The sequence below is a fragment of the Lissotriton helveticus genome, chromosome 7 (assembly GCF_964261635.1).
Source record: "Lissotriton helveticus chromosome 7, aLisHel1.1, whole genome shotgun sequence".
Lineage (NCBI taxonomy): Eukaryota > Metazoa > Chordata > Amphibia > Caudata > Salamandridae > Lissotriton > Lissotriton helveticus.
This window is the reverse complement of record NC_136068.1, coordinates 1,059,915,764-1,059,937,861: the sequence shown is the minus strand read 5'-3', so window position 1 is coordinate 1,059,937,861 and position 22,098 is coordinate 1,059,915,764. Positions and strand designations below refer to the sequence as shown.

Genomic DNA, 22,098 nt, shown 5'->3' with positions numbered 1-22,098 from the left:
ATCGGAGGCAGAAAGAGCCTTACATTCTTTAGACATTTCCAGATGCCTAAAGTTCTACATTGAAAGGACAAAAACGTTCCGCAAGTCCAAGCAATTGTTCATTGCTTTTGAAGGGCAAAGGAAGGGTCTTCCTTTGTCAAGACTGAGTATTGCCAGATGGATCTCCGCAGCTATCCTGAAATGTCATGAAAAAGCGGGGAAGCCGCTAGATTCTAAGGTACATGCACATTCCACAAGGAAGATGGCAACTTCGATGGCCTTGTTTGCAGGAGTGGCGCTGCCTGACATCTGCAGAGCAGCGACGTGGAAGAGCGTGCACTCTTTTACGAGACACTACTGTCTGGACACTGCGTGGAAAGAGGACATGGCAGTGGGACAAGCTGTTCTGAAACGTCTTTTTCAGTAAGGTATGACATAATGGCATGTTTTGTTGTTTATGCAATACTTTGATATGTGTCAACATGCATTTATCGTATTTCGTATATTATGATGTGTATTGTTATACCTTTGTCTTACGGCAGAGCTTCCTTTTTTAGTTCTGTCCTGGAAACGCTACTAATTTGGTGAGCACTGCTTACTACTCTGATACAAGCATGTGAATCTATGAAAGATGTAATACTGGAGAAGGAATTAGTTACTTACCTGTACACTATAGTTCTCCAGTATTATCTTTCATAGATTCACATGCGCCCGCCCGCCTCCCCGTTTCTCAGGCAGATCCTGTTTCTCGGTATTTATCCATGTCTCTCACTCGGGGACGGAAATCTGAGGCAGGAAGCTTCTGCTGGGGAGTGTGAGGGCAGGGCAGCAATGCTGATTGGCTGGCTTTTGGTCCAAACAAGGATGTGGTCTGGTTACCAAATAATACAGCCCCTATGGGGATTTTCTATGCAGTTTTTCTTCTCTATGATACTGCTTGGTCATTCTGTTACCGTGAGACTCCCACCATGACGACGGGGAAGATACAAGCATGTGAATCTATGAAAGATAATACTGGAGAACTATAGTGTACAGGTAAGTAACTAATTCCTTACTGGCGGAAACGCAGTTCACTTACTGTTTTATGTCGTTTTTAAGTGATGCTTACACCCATGTCATGTGATACCATAGACATTGAAAATATACCAGCAGCACTTTCTTGTTTGTACATTTTACACATGATAGATGCTAAAAGTGTATGTTGATCATCCCAAATAGATCGAGTTGTCTGGGGGAACTTGATAACATTGTTTACCCTCAACCAAGCCCTGACTAAGGTCACTATGAGGCCAAGAGAAACACTTTTAGAATCCACCAATACCACCGCAGAAGTCATCAATGAAACCAATACACCTAGGCTCATCCTTACTTTTAGCAAACAGCAACGCCAAATTCGATCTATTATTACTCGTAATTGGCCGATAGTGCTGACGGATACAGTCCTAGCCCCTGACTTACCCAACATCCCTACCATTACATTCTGTAGTGGGATTTCAATGAGATCTCAAATTGTGGGCAGCAATCCATAAACCTTAAAAAGTAAAAAAAACACCTGGCTACAACCCAGACAAGGTTTCTACTAATGCTCATCATGCAGGGCTTGTAAATTTGGCATTTCCACCACCAAATACAAAACCCCCTTCAGCCCTGAGATCAAAATTCAAGGCAATTTTAATTGCAAAACCGAGTACGCTGTATACGTTCTGACGTGCTCCTGTGGCCTCAGATATGTAGGCAGTACTAAACTACAGGTGCCTGTCAGAATCCTCCAACATCTAAGGGCAATAGCTAACAACAACACAGCGTACCCGGTTGCCAGACACTTTAAAGCCGTGCATGGCAATTATCTCAAATGTCTTCAGTATTTTGTGATTGCAGCTATCCCAGAAAGCCCTAGAGGAGGCAATAGGGAAAAAGCTTTAAGACAACTAGAGTCCAAAATCATTCTAGAACTGGACAGTAAGCATCGAAAAGGGCTCAACAACACTGAGGACCTTCACAACTTTTTTATAAAGCTATTATCAAGTGTAACATATGAATTTCAATTCTGCAGAATTGATTCCACAGCTGCTTTAACAACTATCTTCTTCCCCTCCCTTTCCTGTTTTTAATATATATATTGACTTTTTAATATATATATATATCTTTTAAACTAAAACATATTTTTTAAAAACTCCACATTTATAAAATATCTGCACATTTGCACAATCACATTTTTGCACTACTAAGGCACTTTCTGAATGGGCACTACTTGATACACATTCGACCAACCAATTGTTTGCACAAAGCGATATTTTGCACGCATTTAATTTATTCAGCCATCAATTTTCAATTCCAGTACTGTAGCAAATTTTTTAATATTTGTAAAAATGATTTTTTATAAATATGGTATTTGTGTATTTTTTAATATATGGCATATATTCCTCTGAAGCATTGCTGGCTGGTGAGCGAGAGACGACTTGCGGAATACTGTTTGGATATTATCACACGGAAGTTGGTTGATTACGCTCACGGACCCCCTCCCCCGGAAGAGGCAGCCGCCCACAACCTACATCGCACTTCTATCCTGAAAGGATATATATATATATATATATATATATATATATATATATATATATATATATATATAATATATATTCCATTGTTTATGGTTATAATGGAGATTTCCTTGGAGTGAGTAACTGTTCCTTTAGATACACAGAGCTGTTGTTGCATCTCTGTTTCCTATCTGTCCTATATGTAGCCTATCCACTAACTCATAGATTTTCAGAGCTAATATATGCAATGTAGGTAGAGCAACAGGGAACATGGACCCCTTCTGTATCTGCTCATCAGAAGGAGTCCTGGTACAACCACTTTGGGTAAGTAACATTTAATTGATGAAATTGATGTTCCTAAGGGTGCTTGATATTTTTGGCTCCCCTCTATTAAAGTAACAATGTCAGATTCGCTTTTCTATGAGTTTAATGAGCATTGGGGTAGAAAGATACCAACCTGGACAAGCCTGACAAGTACGTAATGAAAAATTAATTTAAAATGTTTTTCAGAAAACTGCAAAACTTTCTTTAAACTGAATTTAGGGGAGTGCATGTCCTATCTGTATTAATATGTTTTCTTTTATCCAGATACGGACCTTTTTGGGTGCAGAAGAAATTATGAAAGGCTTGCAAGGAGAAATAGAAGAGTCCGTGGCAAAAATCCAATTGGTTGTTAAGGTTCTGCAGAGACTTTACAGCACATATAACTACTGTTGTTCCGAGATGCATCTTTTCTTTAAGGTGTAGTATATTTTGTCAACTTTAGATTGTATATGTCATGTCAGGCTGCTTAATGATTGTTTGTCACTAGGACTTTAAAAAGAATGCTACTTTTGCTGGAAATGTAGCAGCACGCGTTAACTTCTCCAGAAGTGCTACAGACCACAGTACACCATAAAGCACAAAACAAAATAACAACACGAACATAAGACAACAAAACGATCAAAACAGAGATAACAATCACATTACAACACAACTTCAAACAATGCAGTAACATAACTATTAGAAATGTTTTTTTGGATAGCTAGGGTTTACACCTAAACCAGGCAGAACTCTCCCCTCTAGTCAGGGTTAGCCAGATACACAGATAAGATAATCTGAGCTCAACCTCTGGTAGCTTGGCACAAAGCATGCAGGCTTAACACAGAGGCAATGTGTAAAGTATTTGTGCAACACTTTAGTACAGTAACACAGTGAAAGACACCACAAAACGACTCCACACCAGTTTACAAAACTAGAAGTTATCTTAATCAAATTAGACCGACACAACAAACATTCAATGAATAATGGGGGACATGGCGAGGTGCCTAAGATGCTGGACGTTTTCTAAGTCCGCTCCTTGCCCTAACCCCCAATTATCCTGGCCAATACTGCGTAAATCCAGCCAAATTCGAGGAAACAGGCACAGGGGGCACTGTCTAGCTCCTATGGATCCCAGCAGAGGTCTTTAAGAAAAGGTAGGGCCTCTGACACCCCAAATACACGGAGCGTGGCCTACTAAGCGCCGGAACCTACAGCCCAACTGTCGCGGCTGCATCACTCACAGGGGCAAGGAACGTCCATCAGAAAAACCTGGGCTGCAACTGATGGTGTCGGGAGCTGTGTCAGATGCAGGGAGACTGTCATTTGCACCGCCCGGTTCCAGCATAAGAAGCGGCTCGGCTTGATGACTCACGAGCCCTGAGAGGGAGCGGTGCTGGGGTGCTGTGGGGAGGAGCAGGCCCAGACTGAACTGAAGCGCCTGGGCGGCCCTGACAGGCAGTGGACACCGAGGACACCTTCCGGCCCAGGTGCTGATACCACCGGAGTGGTGAGCTGGGCAGAGAGGTTGTACGGCATCACCCACAGCTAACGAGGAAGGGGGACCAGAGGTCGATTGGGCCTAGGACCCCCAATGATGTAATGCAGTGGCACTGAGAAGGGCGTTTTGCGGCAAGCCAGCTCGTTGGCCGCATAGCACAGTCCCACTGACCAAACCATAACTGCGCACCGCCAGCGGTACAAGGGGGAGTTGTAACGAGTGTCCGTTCGGGCCCAGGCTGCCTCCCCCTCCAGCTGCATGTTTCCCTCTCAGAAGTCAGGCAGCGAGGGGGATACCCAGAGGAGTGATTGAAGCTGGGCCTCAACGTACTGATTTGCATACTCCCTTCCTCTGAGGTGAGCTGAGCGTTACCGGCCCAGCTTAGCCCGGGCAACAACATGGCGAACACCAGACCGGGGAGACATTGGGACAGTTGGTTTGGTTATGGGACGGTTTGCCCCAGTGACTGTCTGGAGGCCTCTGTGGGCTGGGTCCTAACAACACTCGGGAACAATGTCTACGCCAGTTGGAAATGGGAGTCTGTTGGGAGTTGCGACTGTGGCTTCCCTCCCTCCCGCTCCCCCTCACCGTTTCCACGACACTTAAATCCAGGCGTACACCACAACAAGAAGGTGACACAAGGGCCGAATCGGGACTAGGTTACTCTCCCACTCACCAGCCCCGCTTCACCTTTACAGGCATGAAGAATTCTCGACTATTCTTGGGAGCTATGTAACAAGCCCCCCAACTAGATCCATGCAGGTGGGGAGGACCGGGAGACCCTATCAGAGCTAGACCACGTGGGTCAAACCTGCATGTCGGAGCCACTGAGACGCGGGAACTGGCCGGGCTCGGACTCCAGACACGGGGATCCCCCACGAGGGGGATCGGGCCATTCCAGGTTTCTTGAATACCCCTCTACCTCTGGGCCAAGTGAAAGCTATTTGACTGCCAATCCAACTTTAAAGCCGTTCACCCGCTCCAGGGAGTTGACTCACCCCCTGGAGTGTTGGTTTACCTGCAGATCACTCCTAGTCACTGCCAGGGCAGTGGTAAGCCCAGCAGCCCCGGTGAATTACAGGGGCGCCCCCGGAAAACACAACCGGTCGGTGGGCACCTGAACATACCGTCCACAGTATACCTAGGGTGACCAACTGGCATAGGTGCAAATTCAGGATGGTGAGTGTAAATATTCAGGACAAGGGGTCAAAATTCAGGACAGGTGGTCAAAATTCAGGACAAAACTTCTGGGCAAAAGTTAAGTTTTACAGACACATCAGAGGAGTTTGCGCAATAGTATGTAAGTAAGTAAACAGACAACCATTTAAGGACTAATCAAAATAAGTTGATATTAGGTTGAAACAATCGTGTACTTCACGGTTTATCAGTATGCACGCAGCTTTGATCAACTGTGCAGGTCTTTTGTGGTATTTCATATGATAATAATCTATATATATGGTTACAGCACTGGGTTGGCCAGTCTGATATTTTGTTTACAATTCATGGTCCTGCGCGGGAATGTTTGGTGAGAGAAATGGTTGGGAAGAACTGCTCGGATAGACATTGTGAAATGTAAATTGGCAAGCATGAGATGCAGCTAATCCAGATCCAAACATATTCAACCATTTGCAAACCTATCCATCATGTATGCTTTTATTAATCATTTCACTCATCCATCCTTCCATCCACCCTTTTACTTATCCATCCATTATCCATCCATCCACCCTTTCACCCTATCTATCCGCACACTCATCCATCCACTCTTCTTTATCCAACCTTTTGCCCATGTACCCTCCCCTTCACTCACTCATCCATCCTTTCACACATCTGTCCATCCATTCACCCTTTCACTTATCAATTCATCAATCCATCCATCCATCATTTCACTCATCCATCCACCCATTCTTTCTCTCATCATCCATCCACTATTTCATTCATCCATTCACCCTTTCACTAATCCATCCAGCCATCCACCCATCCCTTCCCTTACTCCCTCATCCACCTTTTCACATTAATTGTGAGCTCAGCCTTCGGCCACAGAGTTGCAGACAAAAGAGACCAATGAGGAACTCACCCCTTGCTGTGGTTCCTAAAACAAAGGGAGGGGTTCAAGATGCCCCTGCACATAGTCAATCTGAAACCTTGGAAGTCATGCTTGATGCACAGTGCTAGGACGTGAGGTGACTGTGGCATGGAGTTGTTTCCAGGGCTTTAAGTGAGATCACAAAACTGTGGGGTCTCTCCAAAGGGGGTGTTCGATGTAATGAAGGGCGTAGCTTAAAACACCTAAGGTAAAAATCTGTGCTTAGCACAGTGTGCCGCCTGACTGGTTTTCTGCTACATCTGCTATTGCACCCAGATATATAATAAATCACACCTACAACAAGCCAGGACTACTGGCTTTGTCAAATGTTGTTAGTTTTATAAAATAAAAAAGCAGAAACAACGGCTTCATTGAATATAATATTTAAAATGCATCAGTTCTAAAACGATGGGACTGTGAAAGAACTATAACCCTTTTTTTTTTTAAAGTTCTTTCACTACCTTATTTTGAGGAACTATATTCTCTCTTAGCAGCCTCGGCGTTTTGTACATTTCTTCCTTCTGACAGAATTCCCGAGGCTGGAGGAGGCCCACCACATGCTTTTCAAGCCAAACTGGCCCAGCCAATTGTCATTCTGTATGTGGCAATCATCAGCCCCATACAGAATGACAATGGGTGGGGAGGGGCTGCTCTTGAGCTCAGCAGAGTGCAAGGCGCCCCATCAGGGAGTTAGGTATTCTTACAAGGGGACAGTGGTGTTCCCCAAAGGCCAAAATTACGGACAAAAGGCGTCTGTAAAAGGGATCCTCACGGACAAGAGACGTGAGGTCCCAATTACTGACGGTCCGTGAAATTTACGGACGGTTGGTCACCCTAAGTATACTACGCGCATTGTCAATTTGGCACAAATAGGAGGCATTACAGGAGACGGACAGCCCTATCCTTCCTCAGTAGTCTGGTGCACCACAGTAATTGCCTCCCGATGCCCAAAGCGCAGTGGCTCGGCTGGGAGGGGCCCTCAGAGACTCTGGGGCAGGGTCATCTTCAAAGATAGAGAAGCCCTCAGATTCACAGTACCCTGACCTTTCAACCAAAATTGACTCAGTACTTGCAGTGGTCAAAAAGATTGGCTTTCACTGACACAGACGTGTACTTCTCTCGAGAACAGAATCGACAAAGTGGTCTCGGACTACATGCTTTTGAGGGCCGATCATCAGAAATGATCTGAACTAATGCTTTCCGAACTTAACCCTAAAACCTGCAATCACACAGTTTCTCTACAGGCCTTACTGGACCGAGTCTGCACTCTTGAACTCAAGTGAGATGACGCAGAGGGTCGATCCTGCCGCAAATAATGTGCGCGTGATTGGCCTCCTGGAAACCGGGTAGAATATGTGGAGAAGTGGATGAAGGAATTTCTCCCTTCGGGTGTTCTCCCCCTCAATTTGTGGTGCGACAGGCTCATAAAGTACTAGCCCACCGACTGCCATCTGGATCCAACCCTCGACCATTTTTGTTCAAAGTCCTAAACTTTCGAGACAGAGACACAATATTAAGGGAGACTCAGAAGAACCCTGGGCCCAGAGTACAGAATGCAACGGTCCCCTTTTCCCCAGATTACACCGCCCAAGTACAAACAAGACGAACCTCCTTCTTGGCAGTGAAGCATCAATTGCGGGCCTTGACCTACGATACTCTCAGCTGTTCCCAGCCCGGCTGCGGGTGTAAAAGATGGAGCTTCCTGGTTCTTAGACTCCCCATCTGACGCATGGGACTGGCTAAGAGAAACAGGCTTGGTGACATCGTCCAGGGCATCCGACGGCTTGTCACTATCCAGGCAGGGCAGACGTAACCGGCGCAGAGGACGAGGAGGAGGAGCAAGACGTCGTGTCTCACCAGTGAATGCACCAGTCCCAGCACAGATCCCGATGGAGCAACAGGAGGCAATTCATGTAGTGGCAGCCCGTCATGTTGCGAGTTTGCCATCACCTTCCACAGTGTCGCCGTCTAGATCCGGCATTGACGTAGACTCTATACCGGCCTGGTCCGGGGACTCTTGAATTGCTCCATCCCCCAGATGCCACCCCTCAGACCTCTGACATTATTGTTTAATTTGCCCTGAGCAAACTGGTAGTCTCTCTCTATACCAGGGCAAGGCTCCCCAAGCTCCTACCCAATGACCACAGTGCCTGTGACCTGGCGAGGTCATACACGAGTTCACATAACAAGCATACTTAATGGCATTTTCTCCTTCTACTTTTCAAATGTTATCTAGTTGGGGGATAGGCTGGCCAGGCCACCTTCACACACCAACCCCCGCCAGATTCATAGTCTGGCTGAGCGCTAGTTGCCACGTTTGGACACACCTGTTTGGGTCAACCCCAGTAAGGGGTTCGCTCTTATGCGGCTACACATCTTAACTGTTGATTCTTGTTTTTTCCCTGATCACTTTCTGTTATTACTAATGAGACGCTGCTGCTTCCTGAACCCCTAAACTTCGCGACAACCCTGTGGTTGCAAGCACATAGCCACAATCCACACACATGGTTCTGGTTAACATTATCACTTGGAATGTGAGGGGGATTCACTCCCCCTCACGCAGGTATTCCATCTATGCATATTTACAGCGCAGAGCCGCTGGTATCACCTTACTGCAGGAGACACATTTGACAAATATTGAAACAGCTCTGGCAAGATCGGGTATACAGTATGAACTTCTCTTTTTATAGCACGGGGCGCATGGATCTGGGTAAAAGCTGGGATCCCTTGGAAGGAGGAGGAAGTGGTGGCAGATACAGGTGGGCGATACATATTCCTTAGGGGTAAGCTGAATGGGGAACCCTTTTTGTTGGGATCCATATACGCCCCTAATGTGGACCAAAATACCTTCCTGTGTGGCTTGTCCTCAGTACTGCCCTGCTTGAGGGATATCCCAGGCTCTTAGGGGGTGACTTCAATTCAGTACTAGATGTTTCACTGGACCGCTCCTTCCCAAGCCTCCATCTAATGCACAAGCTTTACGTATATGGCTGGAGGATTGGTCTCTGTCCGATGTCTGTTGGGCGCGTAACCCAGGCTCTCGTACTTATTCCTTCTACTCACCGGTCCACAACCTACATGCGCTACTGGATCGCATTCTGGCCTCATCTGCGCTACTACCCCTGATCCACGATACAGAGTATCGTGGGCGCACACATTCGGACCACAACCCTCAGTATATGACAATTAGTTGGGATAGGAGATCCCCCTAATCTCTACCTGGAGGCTACAGCCTGCAGCACTTGAAGACGCGGCGTTCCCCAGTTCTCCAGGAGTATTGTTGAGAGACAATTTTGAGCATAATGTGGGCTCCACAGACTCCCGACCACTGAGTGGGAGGTGTAGGAGAGTAGGGTCTGCAATCCTATGATCACCCGGATTTTTGCTTTTTGCTTCACTGGTTTACGACTTTCCCTGGCTGTGGGCCTGCTAATCAGACCCACAGCCTAGCTGTTCTCTCTAATCCAAATTGTACCCAGGTACTGAATTGGCACTGGGCCCTCTCAAGTCCCTGTACCCAGGGCTGAGGTGCACCCAGAAGTCTCCCAGGGGCTGCAGCATGCATTATGCCACCCCTGGGCTGACTAACTAAATCAGACACAACTGGCTGCTTGACAGCTGGGGCAGAGTGGTGTACTCACCCTCTGCTGTAGATATAGTATTCCTATATCTAAACCTAAATGGACACATAGATCTCCTATCAGTCACTCCTATGGCAGGCCTTGACAATCCTGAAGGCAGAGTGCTTGGAATCGTGTGAGATAGTGCTCTGGCATGAGCTGAGCCTGTCTGCGTCTTTCGGGATCCATCCCTTAGCCGTTTCCATGATATCGCATACCATATACTCTTAAGTGCATTATAATCCTCGCGGTTATATGCCAACTCTGGTATCGCTTTATCAAAACATGTCGAGTAAGGTGTCATACGAATTGGAATACTAACCCCTCGCCAATTCTGGCGACGGGGTTAGCATTCCACCCTTCTAGAGGGACACGACATGTATGTAACCTGTAACCCCGGTTAAAGTCAGACAGAGCCTTAGCTCCACAAAATGGATGCTGCCACCGAGACACAAGTCTGCCCTCCTGCTGCTGGGAGTCCTCCCAGCCCAGGAGGCAAGGACAAAGGGTTTCCTGCCAGGGGCGGTGCCAGCACCGTCCCAGACAGGATTTTGTGTATCCTAGGTAGGCAGGGCTTTAGAGGAAGGTGACTGCAAGTGGCACCCCGGTGCTCACTGTGCATAGGCCGGCTGAAACCAGTTCCAGGGGCACTCCAGCCCCTGGCCTGGGGAAAGCCCGCCAAAGGAGAGGGGTGTAACCACCCCCCTCCTAGTCCCGCCCATAGGGCAGGACTTAGTCGCGTGCCAGCCCCTTTTTGCAGGATAAAGGTAGGAACTGGCCCCCTTCCAAATCAGATCATCTTTGAATCCTGAAACTACTTTCCACGAAAGGAACTCAAGACTTCTTCCCAAGATTCTCCCTTGTGACTAAGGAGTAGTCACCCTGCAGCAGCAGGCACCAACCAAGCATCGCGGTTTGTTGCCAGTCTCTCCTTCGGATCAAGACTGCTCCAGCACGACGAGAACCGGCTTCCCTGGCACCTCTGACCTCAACCTACATCATCAGCCCAGCTGTGATCCGTGGGTGTGATGAGACCTCGAGGGACCGGCCATCTTCAGAACTGCACGACGCTTGTCCAGCACGACTCCCGAGTGACCCTCGACTGAGTGCTTTGGGGTAAGAGAAGCCCCGACCCTGAGCAGCTCCAGCACCGAAGTTCAGCCCCCCTGCATCCACGAGATCTGCGTGGGGCCCTTCTGCTCTTTGCTGCCAACCGCGTTGTCCAGGTCGCTTGCCCGTTGGCTAGTGGCCCCCTCACGACGCTCCACGACGACAACTACTGCTGGTCTGGTTGCTCCAGACTAGCCCTTGCTCCCCTCCAAAAGAGGAGCACCCTGGACCCTCCTGGTCCACTCAAGACGCCATTTTAGGTCCACCGCGTGGGCCTTGCATTTGCCAAGACTTGTTGCCCAATCCTGGGTCCAGCGACGTCGACAGCAAGAACCTTCGTGGGACAGCTCGCACCTCCATCCTGGTCGCCGACAACGCCTCCTGGTCCGAGAGACTGCAGAGCCCAGCAGCGCCCACTCACCTGGCTGAGGTGACTTCGTCCGGTGCCATCCTGGTGCCCACTCAAATCACTGGCTAGTGATTCAGAACTTGGTCCCGTCTGCTTACAGGTTTCTTCTTCCCTGATCCAGGCTTGGATCACTCCGAACTCTCTTCACTGGCCGCCTGCCAGCAACTCTTTCTTCAGGCTCCTGGATCTTCAACGAGGGTTTCCGACGCAACTTCAACCCTATGCAGCCGCAGGCCCTGGGCTAGGTAACCTGAGTACTCCGGTGCTCCAGCATAGTCCTACACCCTAAGTGTTCGGATCCACTCCCGTTTTCGACCCCCCTAGTCGGGTTCGCCCGAGAACAGTAACTTTGCAACTGCTAGCCTCCATAGACTTTTTCCCGCCTTACGCGTGAGAGTTCCCACTCTGCACACGACGTCCACAGGCCTCCTGCATCTAATCCCAGTGTTTAGAATTGTAGGTCTAGCGATTCCTAAGTCTAGAAAAGTATTACTTACCTGCTAGCAAGTTCGCATTCCACTTACTGTGTATATGGTTTTTCGTGCCCCTAGGGCATTTGTGTAAATTGTGCGACTTAAAGTATTTTCGTAAGAGTTTTGTTGTGTGCTTAGCTCCCTGACTCATAAAGAGTTCAGGGTAGTCTTGTTATAAATAAATATACGTTTATTTTCATAACAACTTGTGTGGTGTCCTTTCACTTGGTGTTCAAGGGGTAATGTGATGGTAAAACAGCTGGCTTAACACGCCCTCTAGAGTCTTAGCCTTAGACTGCTCGTATCCATGCTACTAGGATAGCTGGTCTATAAGGTTGACTTACAACCAATCATCAATAAGGGTTGTTTGGACTGATACATAGTGATCACTAGAATAGTGAGCACTGCATATCAGGCCAACTTCTCACATTGGTGAGCAGCGGTTGGGATTTGAGCTTGCTGTTTGTTTTACCACACATATCCTAAGAATATCTTGTGAAAGATCACATAAGTACTAAGGTACATATAACTTAGCTTAGAATACTCTGAGTTCTACTGAACCAGCTGTTGTAGCTCCTAGGGCCTAGCACACCCTAAACTACAACTCTAGCAAGGGATCAGTAGGCAAACATATAGTGTAGGTAAGTGCACCACTTACACCTCACTAGAAAAGCATGTCTACCCAAGGAGAATCTACTGAGACTCCCCTTGTGGATCTTGACCCTCCACAGGTCAAATCAAGATATGCAGCTCTCAGTTTCCAGGAGATGAGACAAGTGTGTACCTCCAGGAAATTGAAACAGGGGTCTAACCCCACCATTCCCTTTCTGATAGGTCTCTTAGAGACATATGATGCGAGAAAGATTTCTCAGCTAGATGGGAATATGCCAGCCTTAGAGGGTACCACTGGGGATCCAGACCTCCACAACACTGTAAATGCAGTTGAGGAGGAGGAGCCTGAGGAACTCTCTGGGGATGAGGTAGACAAAGGTCTTGAGGTAGTCAGAAGGCTAACTAGGGCCAACATAGACTTGCTTGGGCTAGGATCTGGGGGACCCCCAGTACTGACCCTAAGTAGGCCTAACCTTGGAGTTAGGAGAGATAGATCTCTTTCTAGGGACTCCAATAGATCTCTGCACTCTAATGCCTCTTCTCAGAGGAGAAGGAACTCTCCACAGAGGAGATTGACTTCCCCTCAGAGAATGGAGCATGAAGCCAGGATGAGACAAGCTACTCTGAGGATTGAAAGGGAAGAACTTGCCCTGGCCAAAGAAAAGCTTGCCTTTGCTAGAGAGCAGCAGATGAGTGGGTTAGCTCCCACTGGTGGCAGCAATCTCCCAAGAGATAGAGAGAAGGGTTTAGATACTAAACACCTGACAAAAATAGTGCCCCCCTTTAAGCAAGGGGATGACATCCAGAAATGGATGGCTGCTCTGGAGAGGGCCTGCACTGTGCAGGGCATTCCCCAGAGTCAGTGGGCAGCTATACTGTGGCTCTCCTTTGATGGTAAAGGTAGAGACAAGCTCCTCACTACAAGAGTGGAGGATGCTAATGATTACCAGGTCCTGAAAAATACACTGGTTGGTGGGTTTGGTTTAACCACTGAGCAGTGCAGGTTGCTGTTCAGAGACACCCAGAAAACTCAGTTTTAGGACTGGTCTGACTTTGTGGATAGTGCCACTAAGGCTTTGGAGGGCTGGTTGCTGGGTAGCAAGGTTACTGAATACACAGGATTGTATAATCTGATGATGAGAGAACACATTTTAAATAATTGTCAGAACCAGTTGTTGCACCAGCACCTTGTTGATTCAGATCTGACCTCTCCCCAAGAATTGGGAAAGAAGGCAGACAAATGGGTCAGAACAAGGATCAAGCAGAACCAGAACCAGAACCAGGGTGGTCAGAAGAAAGCAGACCAGAAGGGTAATGCTAAGAGTGAACAAAATGACCAGAAGTCTTCAACAGGTCCCCAACAAACCAAAGAGGGTGGGGGTCAGGCTTCACAGCAGAAAAAGAAGACTCAAGAAGGCCAGTCAAAAAGGTGGTGCCAGTACTGTAAAAGTAAGTCTCACTGGTTTAGTGAGTGCACCAAAAGAGGAGGGCAAACCTCTACCACTACAGCCCCTAAGGCAACTGCACCCCCTAGTACAGTCAGTAGTGGTAGTGCACCTCCCAAGGGATTAGTTGGGTTAACCTTGGGAACTGAGGAGTCTGACAACTTAGTTGGCACACTCACTCAGGCTGTCCTTGTCTGTACAGGGGATATGGATATGTCCCCTGATGTAAGTCCCAATACTTTGGGCAAATACAGGCAGACACCTTTGATTAATGGCAAAATGGCTCAGGCCTATAGGGACACTTGTGCCAGTGTCACCATGGTGACACCTAACTTTGTGGACCCTGGACAGATCATGCCAGGTACAGATTTCCTGGTGACCAATGCCAGCAACGTCACTACCAGTCATAGTATGGCGATTGTTGCTTTCTCCTGGGGAGGGGTAAGTGGCCAAAAGAAAGTTGTGGTTAGTTCAGACCTCCCAGTGGATTGTTTGTTGGGCAATGATTTGGAGTCATCCCTATGGTCAGAAGTGGAGCAGAGGACTCACATGGAAATGTTAGGCTTGCCAGCACATGTGCTTGCTGTGACTAGGTCACAGGCCAGAAGATGCCCCACTGAACAGGTGCTGGATCCTGGAAGAAAGGACCAGACACCTTCCAAGAAGAAGAGCAGTAAGGGTAAGGCTTTGCCTTCCCCCTTGCCCCAGGTTGAGGATCAAGTCTCTGAGGAGGCTGATCTGAGAGAGCTGAGGGAAACTGAGCCTAAAGAGCTTGAACTTGATCAAGTTGAGTTTCTGGGCTCAGGGGGACCCTCCAGAGAAGACCTGGGGAAGGCACAGTTAGACTGCCCTTCCCTTGAACCCCTCAGACAACAGGCTGCTGCTGAGGCTGCAGGGAATGCCACAGGTGCCCACAGGGTATACTGGGAAGATGGACTCCTGTACTCTGAGTCAAGAGACCCCAAGCCTGGTGCAACCAGGAGGCTGGTCATCCCCTTGTCTCTGAGAGGTTTCCTTCTCACCTTGGCCCATGAGATTCCCCTTGCAGGTCACTTAGGTCAGACAAAGACTTGGGACAGGCTTGTCTCACACTTTCACTGGCCCCACATGAATGAGAATACCAAGGAGTTTTGTCGCTCCTGTGTCACTTGCCAAGCCAGTGGTTAGTCAGGTGGCACAACAAAGGCCCCCCTCATACCACTACCTGTGGTGGGGGTTCCCTTTGAAAGAGTGGGGATTGACATTGTTGGTCCAATGGAACCCCAGACAGCATCAGGGCACAAGTTTATACTGGTGGTGGTGGACCATGCCACCAGGTATCCTGAAGCTATTCCACTTAGGACCACTACAGCACCTGTAGTGGCAAGGGCCCTAGTTGGAGTGTTCTCCAGAGTGGGCTTCCCTAAGGAGGTTGTTTCTGACAGAGGTGCAAACTTCATGTCAGGATATCTGACTGCAATGTGGAAGGAATGTGGTGTTAACTACAAGTTCACCACACCCTATCATCCACAGTGCAATGGGCTTGTTGAGAGATTCAACAGGACCCTAAAAGGGATGATTCATGGACTACCTGAAAAGCTCAGGCGTAGATGGGATGTCCTGATACCCTGCCTCTTGTTTGCTTACAGAGAGGTCCCACAGAAGGGGGTTGGCTACAGCCCTTTTGAACTTCTGTATGGGCATCCTGTAAGAGGACCCCTGTGTTTGGTGAAGGAAGGATGGGAGAGACCTCTCAAAAAGCCTGCAACCAACATAGTGGACTATGTACTTGGTCTCCGCTCCAGGATGGCTGAATACATGGAGAAGGCATCTAAAAACCTAGAGGCCAGCCAAGAACTCCAAAAAGCTTGGCATGAGCAGAAGGCTGTCCTGACTGTATACCAGCCTGGACAGAAGGTGTGGGTACTGGAGCCAGTGGCTCCAGCAGCCCTCAAAGACAAATGGTCTGGGCCCCACACCATCATTGAGCAAAAGGGAGAGGTCACCTACCTGGTGGACCTTGGAACCCCCAGGAGCCCCCTCAGGGTGCTCCATGTGAACAGGCTCAAGGCATATGTCGACAGGAAGGACATGAGCTTGCTCATGGCCACATATGAGGGACATGAGGAAGAGAGTGACCCTCTCCCAGACCTGCTCACTCAGAATCCTGATGATGGATCAGTAGATGGTGTTGTCTTTTGTGGCAGCCTCTCTGAACATCAGCAACAGGATTGCAGGCAAGTTCTGCAATCCTTCAGACATATGTTCTCTCTGACACCCAGTCAAACTGATTGGTGTACCCATGAAGTGGACACTGGGGACAGTTTGCCTGTCAAGAGTAAAATCTACAGACAGCCTGATCATGTCAGAGACTGCATCAAAACAGAAGTGCAGAAAATGTTGGAGTTGGGAGTCATTGAGCCCTCAGATAGCCCTTGGGCTAGCCCAGTAGTTCTAGTGCCAAAGCCTCACACCCAGGGTGGTAAGAGAGAGATGAGGTTTTGCGTAGACTACAGAGGCCTCAATGCAGTCACTAAGACTGATGCCCACCCAATACCAAGGGCAGATGAACTTATAGATAGATTGGCTTCTGCCAACTACTTAAGCACATTTGACCTGACAGCTGGGTACTGGCAAATCAGGTTAGCTGAGGAAGCCAGGCCCAAGACAGCATTCTCTACCCCTGGTGGGCATTATCAGTTTGTGGTAATGCCCTTTGGGTTGAAAAATGCCCCTGCCACCTTCCAAAGGCTGGTGAATCAAGTTCTCACTGGGATGGATGACTTCTGTGCAGCATATCTGGACGATATTGCTGTCTTTAGCTCTACCTGGGAGGATCACCTGGTCCACCTGAGGAAAGTGTTAGAGGCCCTGCAAAAGGCAGGCCTCACTATCAAGGCCACTAAGTGCCAGATAGGGCAGACACAGGTTGTATACCTGGGCCACCTTGTAGGTGGAGGCCAGGTTCAGCCATTGGAGAGTAAGATACAGGCCATCAAGGACTGGGCTCCTCCAGTCACCCAGACTCAGGTTCGAGCTTTCTTGGGCCTGACTGGGTACTATAGGAAATTTGTCAGAAATTATGGGTCCATAGTGACCCCCCTTAATGACCTGACAAGTAAGAAGATGCCAAAGAAAGTTCAGTGGACAGTAAGCTGTCAGAAAGCATTCGATGACCTAAAGCAGGCCATGTGCACAGCACCTATCCTAAAGAGTCCAGACTTCTCCAAACCATTCATTGTCCAAACAGATGCTTCTGAGTTGGGTGTGGGAGCTGTTCTATCTCAGCTGAATTTTGATGGCAACGACCAGCCAATTGCTTTCATTAGCAGAAGGCTGACCCCCAGAGAGAAAAATTGGTCAGCTATTGAGAGGGAGGCCTTTGCTGTGGTATGGGCCCTGAAGAAGTTGAGGTCCTACTTGTTTGGAACTCACTTCACAGTTCAGACCGACCATAAGCCCCTCTTATGGCTAAGTCAGATGAAGGGTGAAAACCCCAAACTACTTAGGTGGTCCATTTCCCTACAGGGGATGGATTTTACAGTGGAGCACAGACCTGGTACTGATCATGGCAATGCTGATGGGCTCTCCAGGTATTTCCACTTAGAGCAAGAAGACTCACCTGGTCAAGGTTAGTTTATTGTCCCAAAGTTTGGGGGGGTCATGTAGGAGAGTAGGGTCTGCAATCCTATGATCACCCAGATTTTTGCTTTTTGCTTCACTGGTTTACGACTTTCCCTGGCTGTGGGCCTGCTAATCAGACCCACAGCCTAGCTGTTCTCTCTAATCCAAATTGTACCCAGGTACTGAATTGGCACTGGGCCCTCTCAAGTCCCTGTACCCAGGGCTGAGGTGCACCCAGAAGTCTCCCAGGGGCTGCAGCATGCATTATGCCACCCCTGGGCTGACTAACTAAATCAGACACAACTGGCTGCTTGACAGCTGGGGCAGAGTGGTGTACTCACCCTCTGCTGTAGATATAGTATTCCTATATCTAAACCTAAATGGGCACACAGATCTCCTATCAGTCACTCCTATGGCAGGCCTTGACAATCCTGAAGGCAGAGTGCTTGGAATCGTGTGAGATAGTGCTCTGGCATGAGCTGAGCCTGTCTGCGGCTTTCGGGATCCATCCCTTAGCCGTTTCCATGATATCGCATACCATATACTCTTAAGTGCATTATAATCCTCGCGGTTATATGCCAACTCTGGTATCGCTTTATCAAAACATGTCGAGTAAGGTGTCATACGAATTGGAATACTAACCCCTCGCCAATTCTGGCGACGGGGTTAGCATTCCACCCTTCTAGAGGGACACGACATGTATGTAACCTGTAACCCCGGTTAAAGTCAGACAGAGCCTTAGCTCCACAAAATGGATGCTGCCACCGAGACACAAGTCTGCCCTCCTGCTGCTGGGAGTCCTCCCAGCCCAGGAGGCAAGGACAAAGGGTTTCCTGCCAGGGGCGGTGCCAGCACCGTCCCAGACAGGATTTTGTGTATCCTAGGTAGGCAGGGCTTTAGAGGAAGGTGACTGCAAGTGGCACCCCGGTGCTCACTGTGCATAGGCCGGCTGAAACCAGTTCCAGGGGCACTCCAGCCCCTGGCCTGGGGAAAGCCCGCCAAAGGAGAGGGGTGTAACCACCCCCCTCCTAGTCCCACCCATAGGGCAGGACTTAGTCGCGTGCCAGCCCCTTTTTGCAGGATAAAGGTAGGAACTGGCCCCCTTCCAAATCAGATCATCTTTGAATCCTGAAACTACTTTCCACGAAAGGAACTCAAGACTTCTTCCCAAGATTCTCCCTTGTGACTAAGGAGTAGTCACCCTGCAGCAGCAGGCACCAACCAAGCATCGCGGTTTGTTGCCAGTCTCTCCTTCGGATCAAGACTGCTCCAGCACGACGAGAACCGGCTTCCCTGGCACCTCTGACCTCAACCTACATCATCAGCCCAGCTGTGATCCGTGGGTGTGACGAGACCTCGAGGGACCGGCCATCTTCAGAACTGCACGACGCTTGTCCAGCACAACTCCCGAGTGACCCTCGACTGAGTGCTTTGGGGTAAGAGAAGCCCCGACCCTGAGCAGCTCCAGCACCGAAGTTCAGCCCCCCTGCATCCACGAGATCTGCGTGGGGCCCTTCTGCTCTTTGCTGCCAACCGCGTTGTCCAGGTCGCTTGCCCGTTGGCTAGTGGCCCCCTCACGACGCTCCACGACGACAACTACTGCTGGTCTGGTTGCTCCAGACTAGCCCTTGCTCCCCTCCAAAAGAGGAGCACCCTGGACCCTCCTGGTCCACTCAAGACGCCATTTTAGGTCCACCGCGTGGGCCTTGCATTTGCCAAGACTTGTTGCCCAATCCTGGGTCCAGCGACGTCGACAGCAAGAACCTTCGTGGGACAGCTCGCACCTCCATCCTGGTCGCCAACAACGCCTCCTGGTCCGAGAGACTGCAGAGCCCAGCAGCACCCACTCACCTGGCTGAGGTGACTTCGTCCGGTGCCATCCTGGTGCCCACTCAAATCACTGGCTAGTGATTCAGAACTTGGTCCCCTCTGCTTACAGGTTTCTTCTTCCCTGATCCAGGCTTGGATCACTCCGAACTCTCTTCACTGGCCGCCTGCCAGCAACTCTTTCTTCATGCTCCTGGATCTTCAACGAGGGTTTCCGACGCAACTTCAACCCTATGCAGCCACAGCCCCTGGGCTAGGTAACCTGAGTACTCCGGTGCTCCAGCATAGTCCAACACCCTAAGTGTTCGGATCCACTCCCGTTTTCGACCCCCCTAGTCGGGTTCGCCCGAGAACAGTAACTTTGCAACTGCTAGCCTCCATAGACTTTTTCCCGCCTTACGCGTGAGAGTTCCCACTCTGCACACGACGTCCACAGGCCTCCTGCATCTAATCCCAGTGTTTAGAATTGTAGGTCTAGCGATTCCTAAGTCTAGAAAAGTATTACTTACCTGCTAGCAAGTTCGCATTCCACTTACTGTGTATATGGTTTTTCGTGCCCCTAGGGCATTTGTGTAAATTGTGCGACTTAAAGTATTTTCGTAAGAGTTTTGTTGTGTGCTTAGCTCCCTGACTCATAAAGAGTTCAGGGTAGTCTTGTTATAAATAAATATACGTTTATTTTCATAACAACTTGTGTGGTGTCCTTTCACTTGGTGTTCAAGGGGTAATGTGATGGTAAAACAGCTGGCTTAACACGCCCTCTAGAGTCTTAGCCTTAGACTGCTCGTATCCATGCTACTAGGATAGCTGGTCTATAAGGTTGACTTACAACCAATCATCAATAAGGGTTGTTTGGACTGATACATAGTGATCACTAGAATAGTGAGCACTGCATATCAGGCCAACTTCTCACAGGAGGCTTTCAGGGAAGTGACACAGGAGCACTGCTTGGGCCTGGCATGTAACATTCACAAACAACTCAACGTCTCCCTAGGTTCCCTCGAGCGAAATATCCTAAGACATGAATCCCTTTCGGTCACTCACCCTGAAGCTAAAACAAAATTGAAGCCATGCAAGCAGACTGGCTTAAACTTTTGGAACGGTTGTGCTGCCATAACTTCTTAGCTCATTCTGCGTGTGCACATGCCACATCGGACAAGGCAGATAGACAGCTTGTTTACCTCCTACCTCAGGAGCACCTGCACTGCCCAATCCACACCATACGAAGCGGTTCGGGATACATGCAATGCACAAAGGTAGATATTCACACATCCATGACTCACCACTACTCTTCACTTTATGCATCCCAAGCTCACTGGACTTCACAGCAAATCAGTGCCTTTTTGTACACGATTGAGCTACCCACAGTAGCCCTCAACCAACGCCTGATGTTGGACTCCCCATCACACTGGGCGAGGTGTGGGACGCACATATGTCTCTGGCGTCGGGGAAGGTGCTGGGGCCAGACGAGCTCCCACCTGAGTTTTTTAAGACATATGCAAACACAAATCCTAATGCACTTACATGCCCTCTTTAACTCCGCAATACCCCGCTCCACACTTCCTCCTTCTTTATTTTCGGTCAATGTAGTTTCCCTACTGAAATCAGGGAAATATCCCCTGACCCTGGGGTCCTATAGGCCCTTAACGATATTTAATACTGATTATAAAATTCTGGCAAAAAGTCTAGCTAACAGACTAGCGCCTTGCATTCCCACCTTGGTCCATTCTGATCAACCCGGAACACACTGAGAGACACCATTCAGCTCGCAAGTTCTACCGCTGCTTGCACCAGCCCGATCCCGGACCTTTCTCTCGCGCAGGAGTGGATCCGCTCCTCCCTACCACAGCAGGGATTATCTGCTTTGCGGGCTGTTTCTACTTTCTACATGCCTTGACCAGTAGGTCTCCTAATACTGGAGTCTTCGTTTGTTTATTGTGTTTATTGTTCGAGTTAAAGACCCTATTAGTGCTTATACTCAAGTACTATACCGGGTCCTCTTTTTATCGCATGCATTGCCTTGCCAATCATCGAAAGCTAAGATCAGTACTCACACTCGAGTAACTATCCTGTGCGTATTCTACGTGCTTCAGGATTTTGGTATAAACCCGATCACCAGGTCCAGAGCCCAGCCGGGTCGGAATTATCACCGGCTGTGCGACCTTACAGGAAAGACTACGATTCCGGAAGCCCTGAGGAGTCGCGGAATTTATATTCCATCGCGACGAAACACGTGTCGGCTGGCATCCTAAACAATAAATGAAGAACATCACTAAAAGACATTGTTCCTTTTCTTACTTTTCTGCAGCATTTGTGACTGTTCCACTGTAGTGTCATACTGGACACACCTTTTTTCTTTACTTATATTTGAGTGCAGGGGGCTTTCTATATAACTGATCAAAACAGGTTTGTCCCGGCCCGTAACATTTCCCTCAATCTACGTCGCTATTTTAGAGTAGATGAATATGCCTCCCTGGAATGGCCAGGCTTAGGCTTCTTAGTTTTAAACCTTGAAAGAGCATTTGACTCTCTTGAGTGGGATTGCCTGTTCGCTACCTTATCTAGATATGGCTTTGGGCCCTTCTTTGTAGGGCTGGTT

At 48.7% G+C, this 22,098-nt stretch overlaps 1 protein-coding gene across 3 annotated transcripts in view; it reads left to right on the top strand.

Annotated features, from left to right (window-relative positions):
• Nucleotides 1-22,098, top strand: part of DNAH17 (dynein axonemal heavy chain 17) — a 12,633,448-nt gene that overhangs the window by 949,571 nt on the left and 11,661,779 nt on the right. For all 3 annotated transcript variants that reach the window (XM_078653923.1, XM_078653924.1, XM_078653922.1), the window contains exon 8: nucleotides 3,105-3,257. In XM_078653923.1, the coding sequence (XP_078510049.1) occupies nucleotides 3,105-3,257 (153 nt within the window). The remainder of the gene's footprint in view (nucleotides 1-3,104; nucleotides 3,258-22,098) is intronic.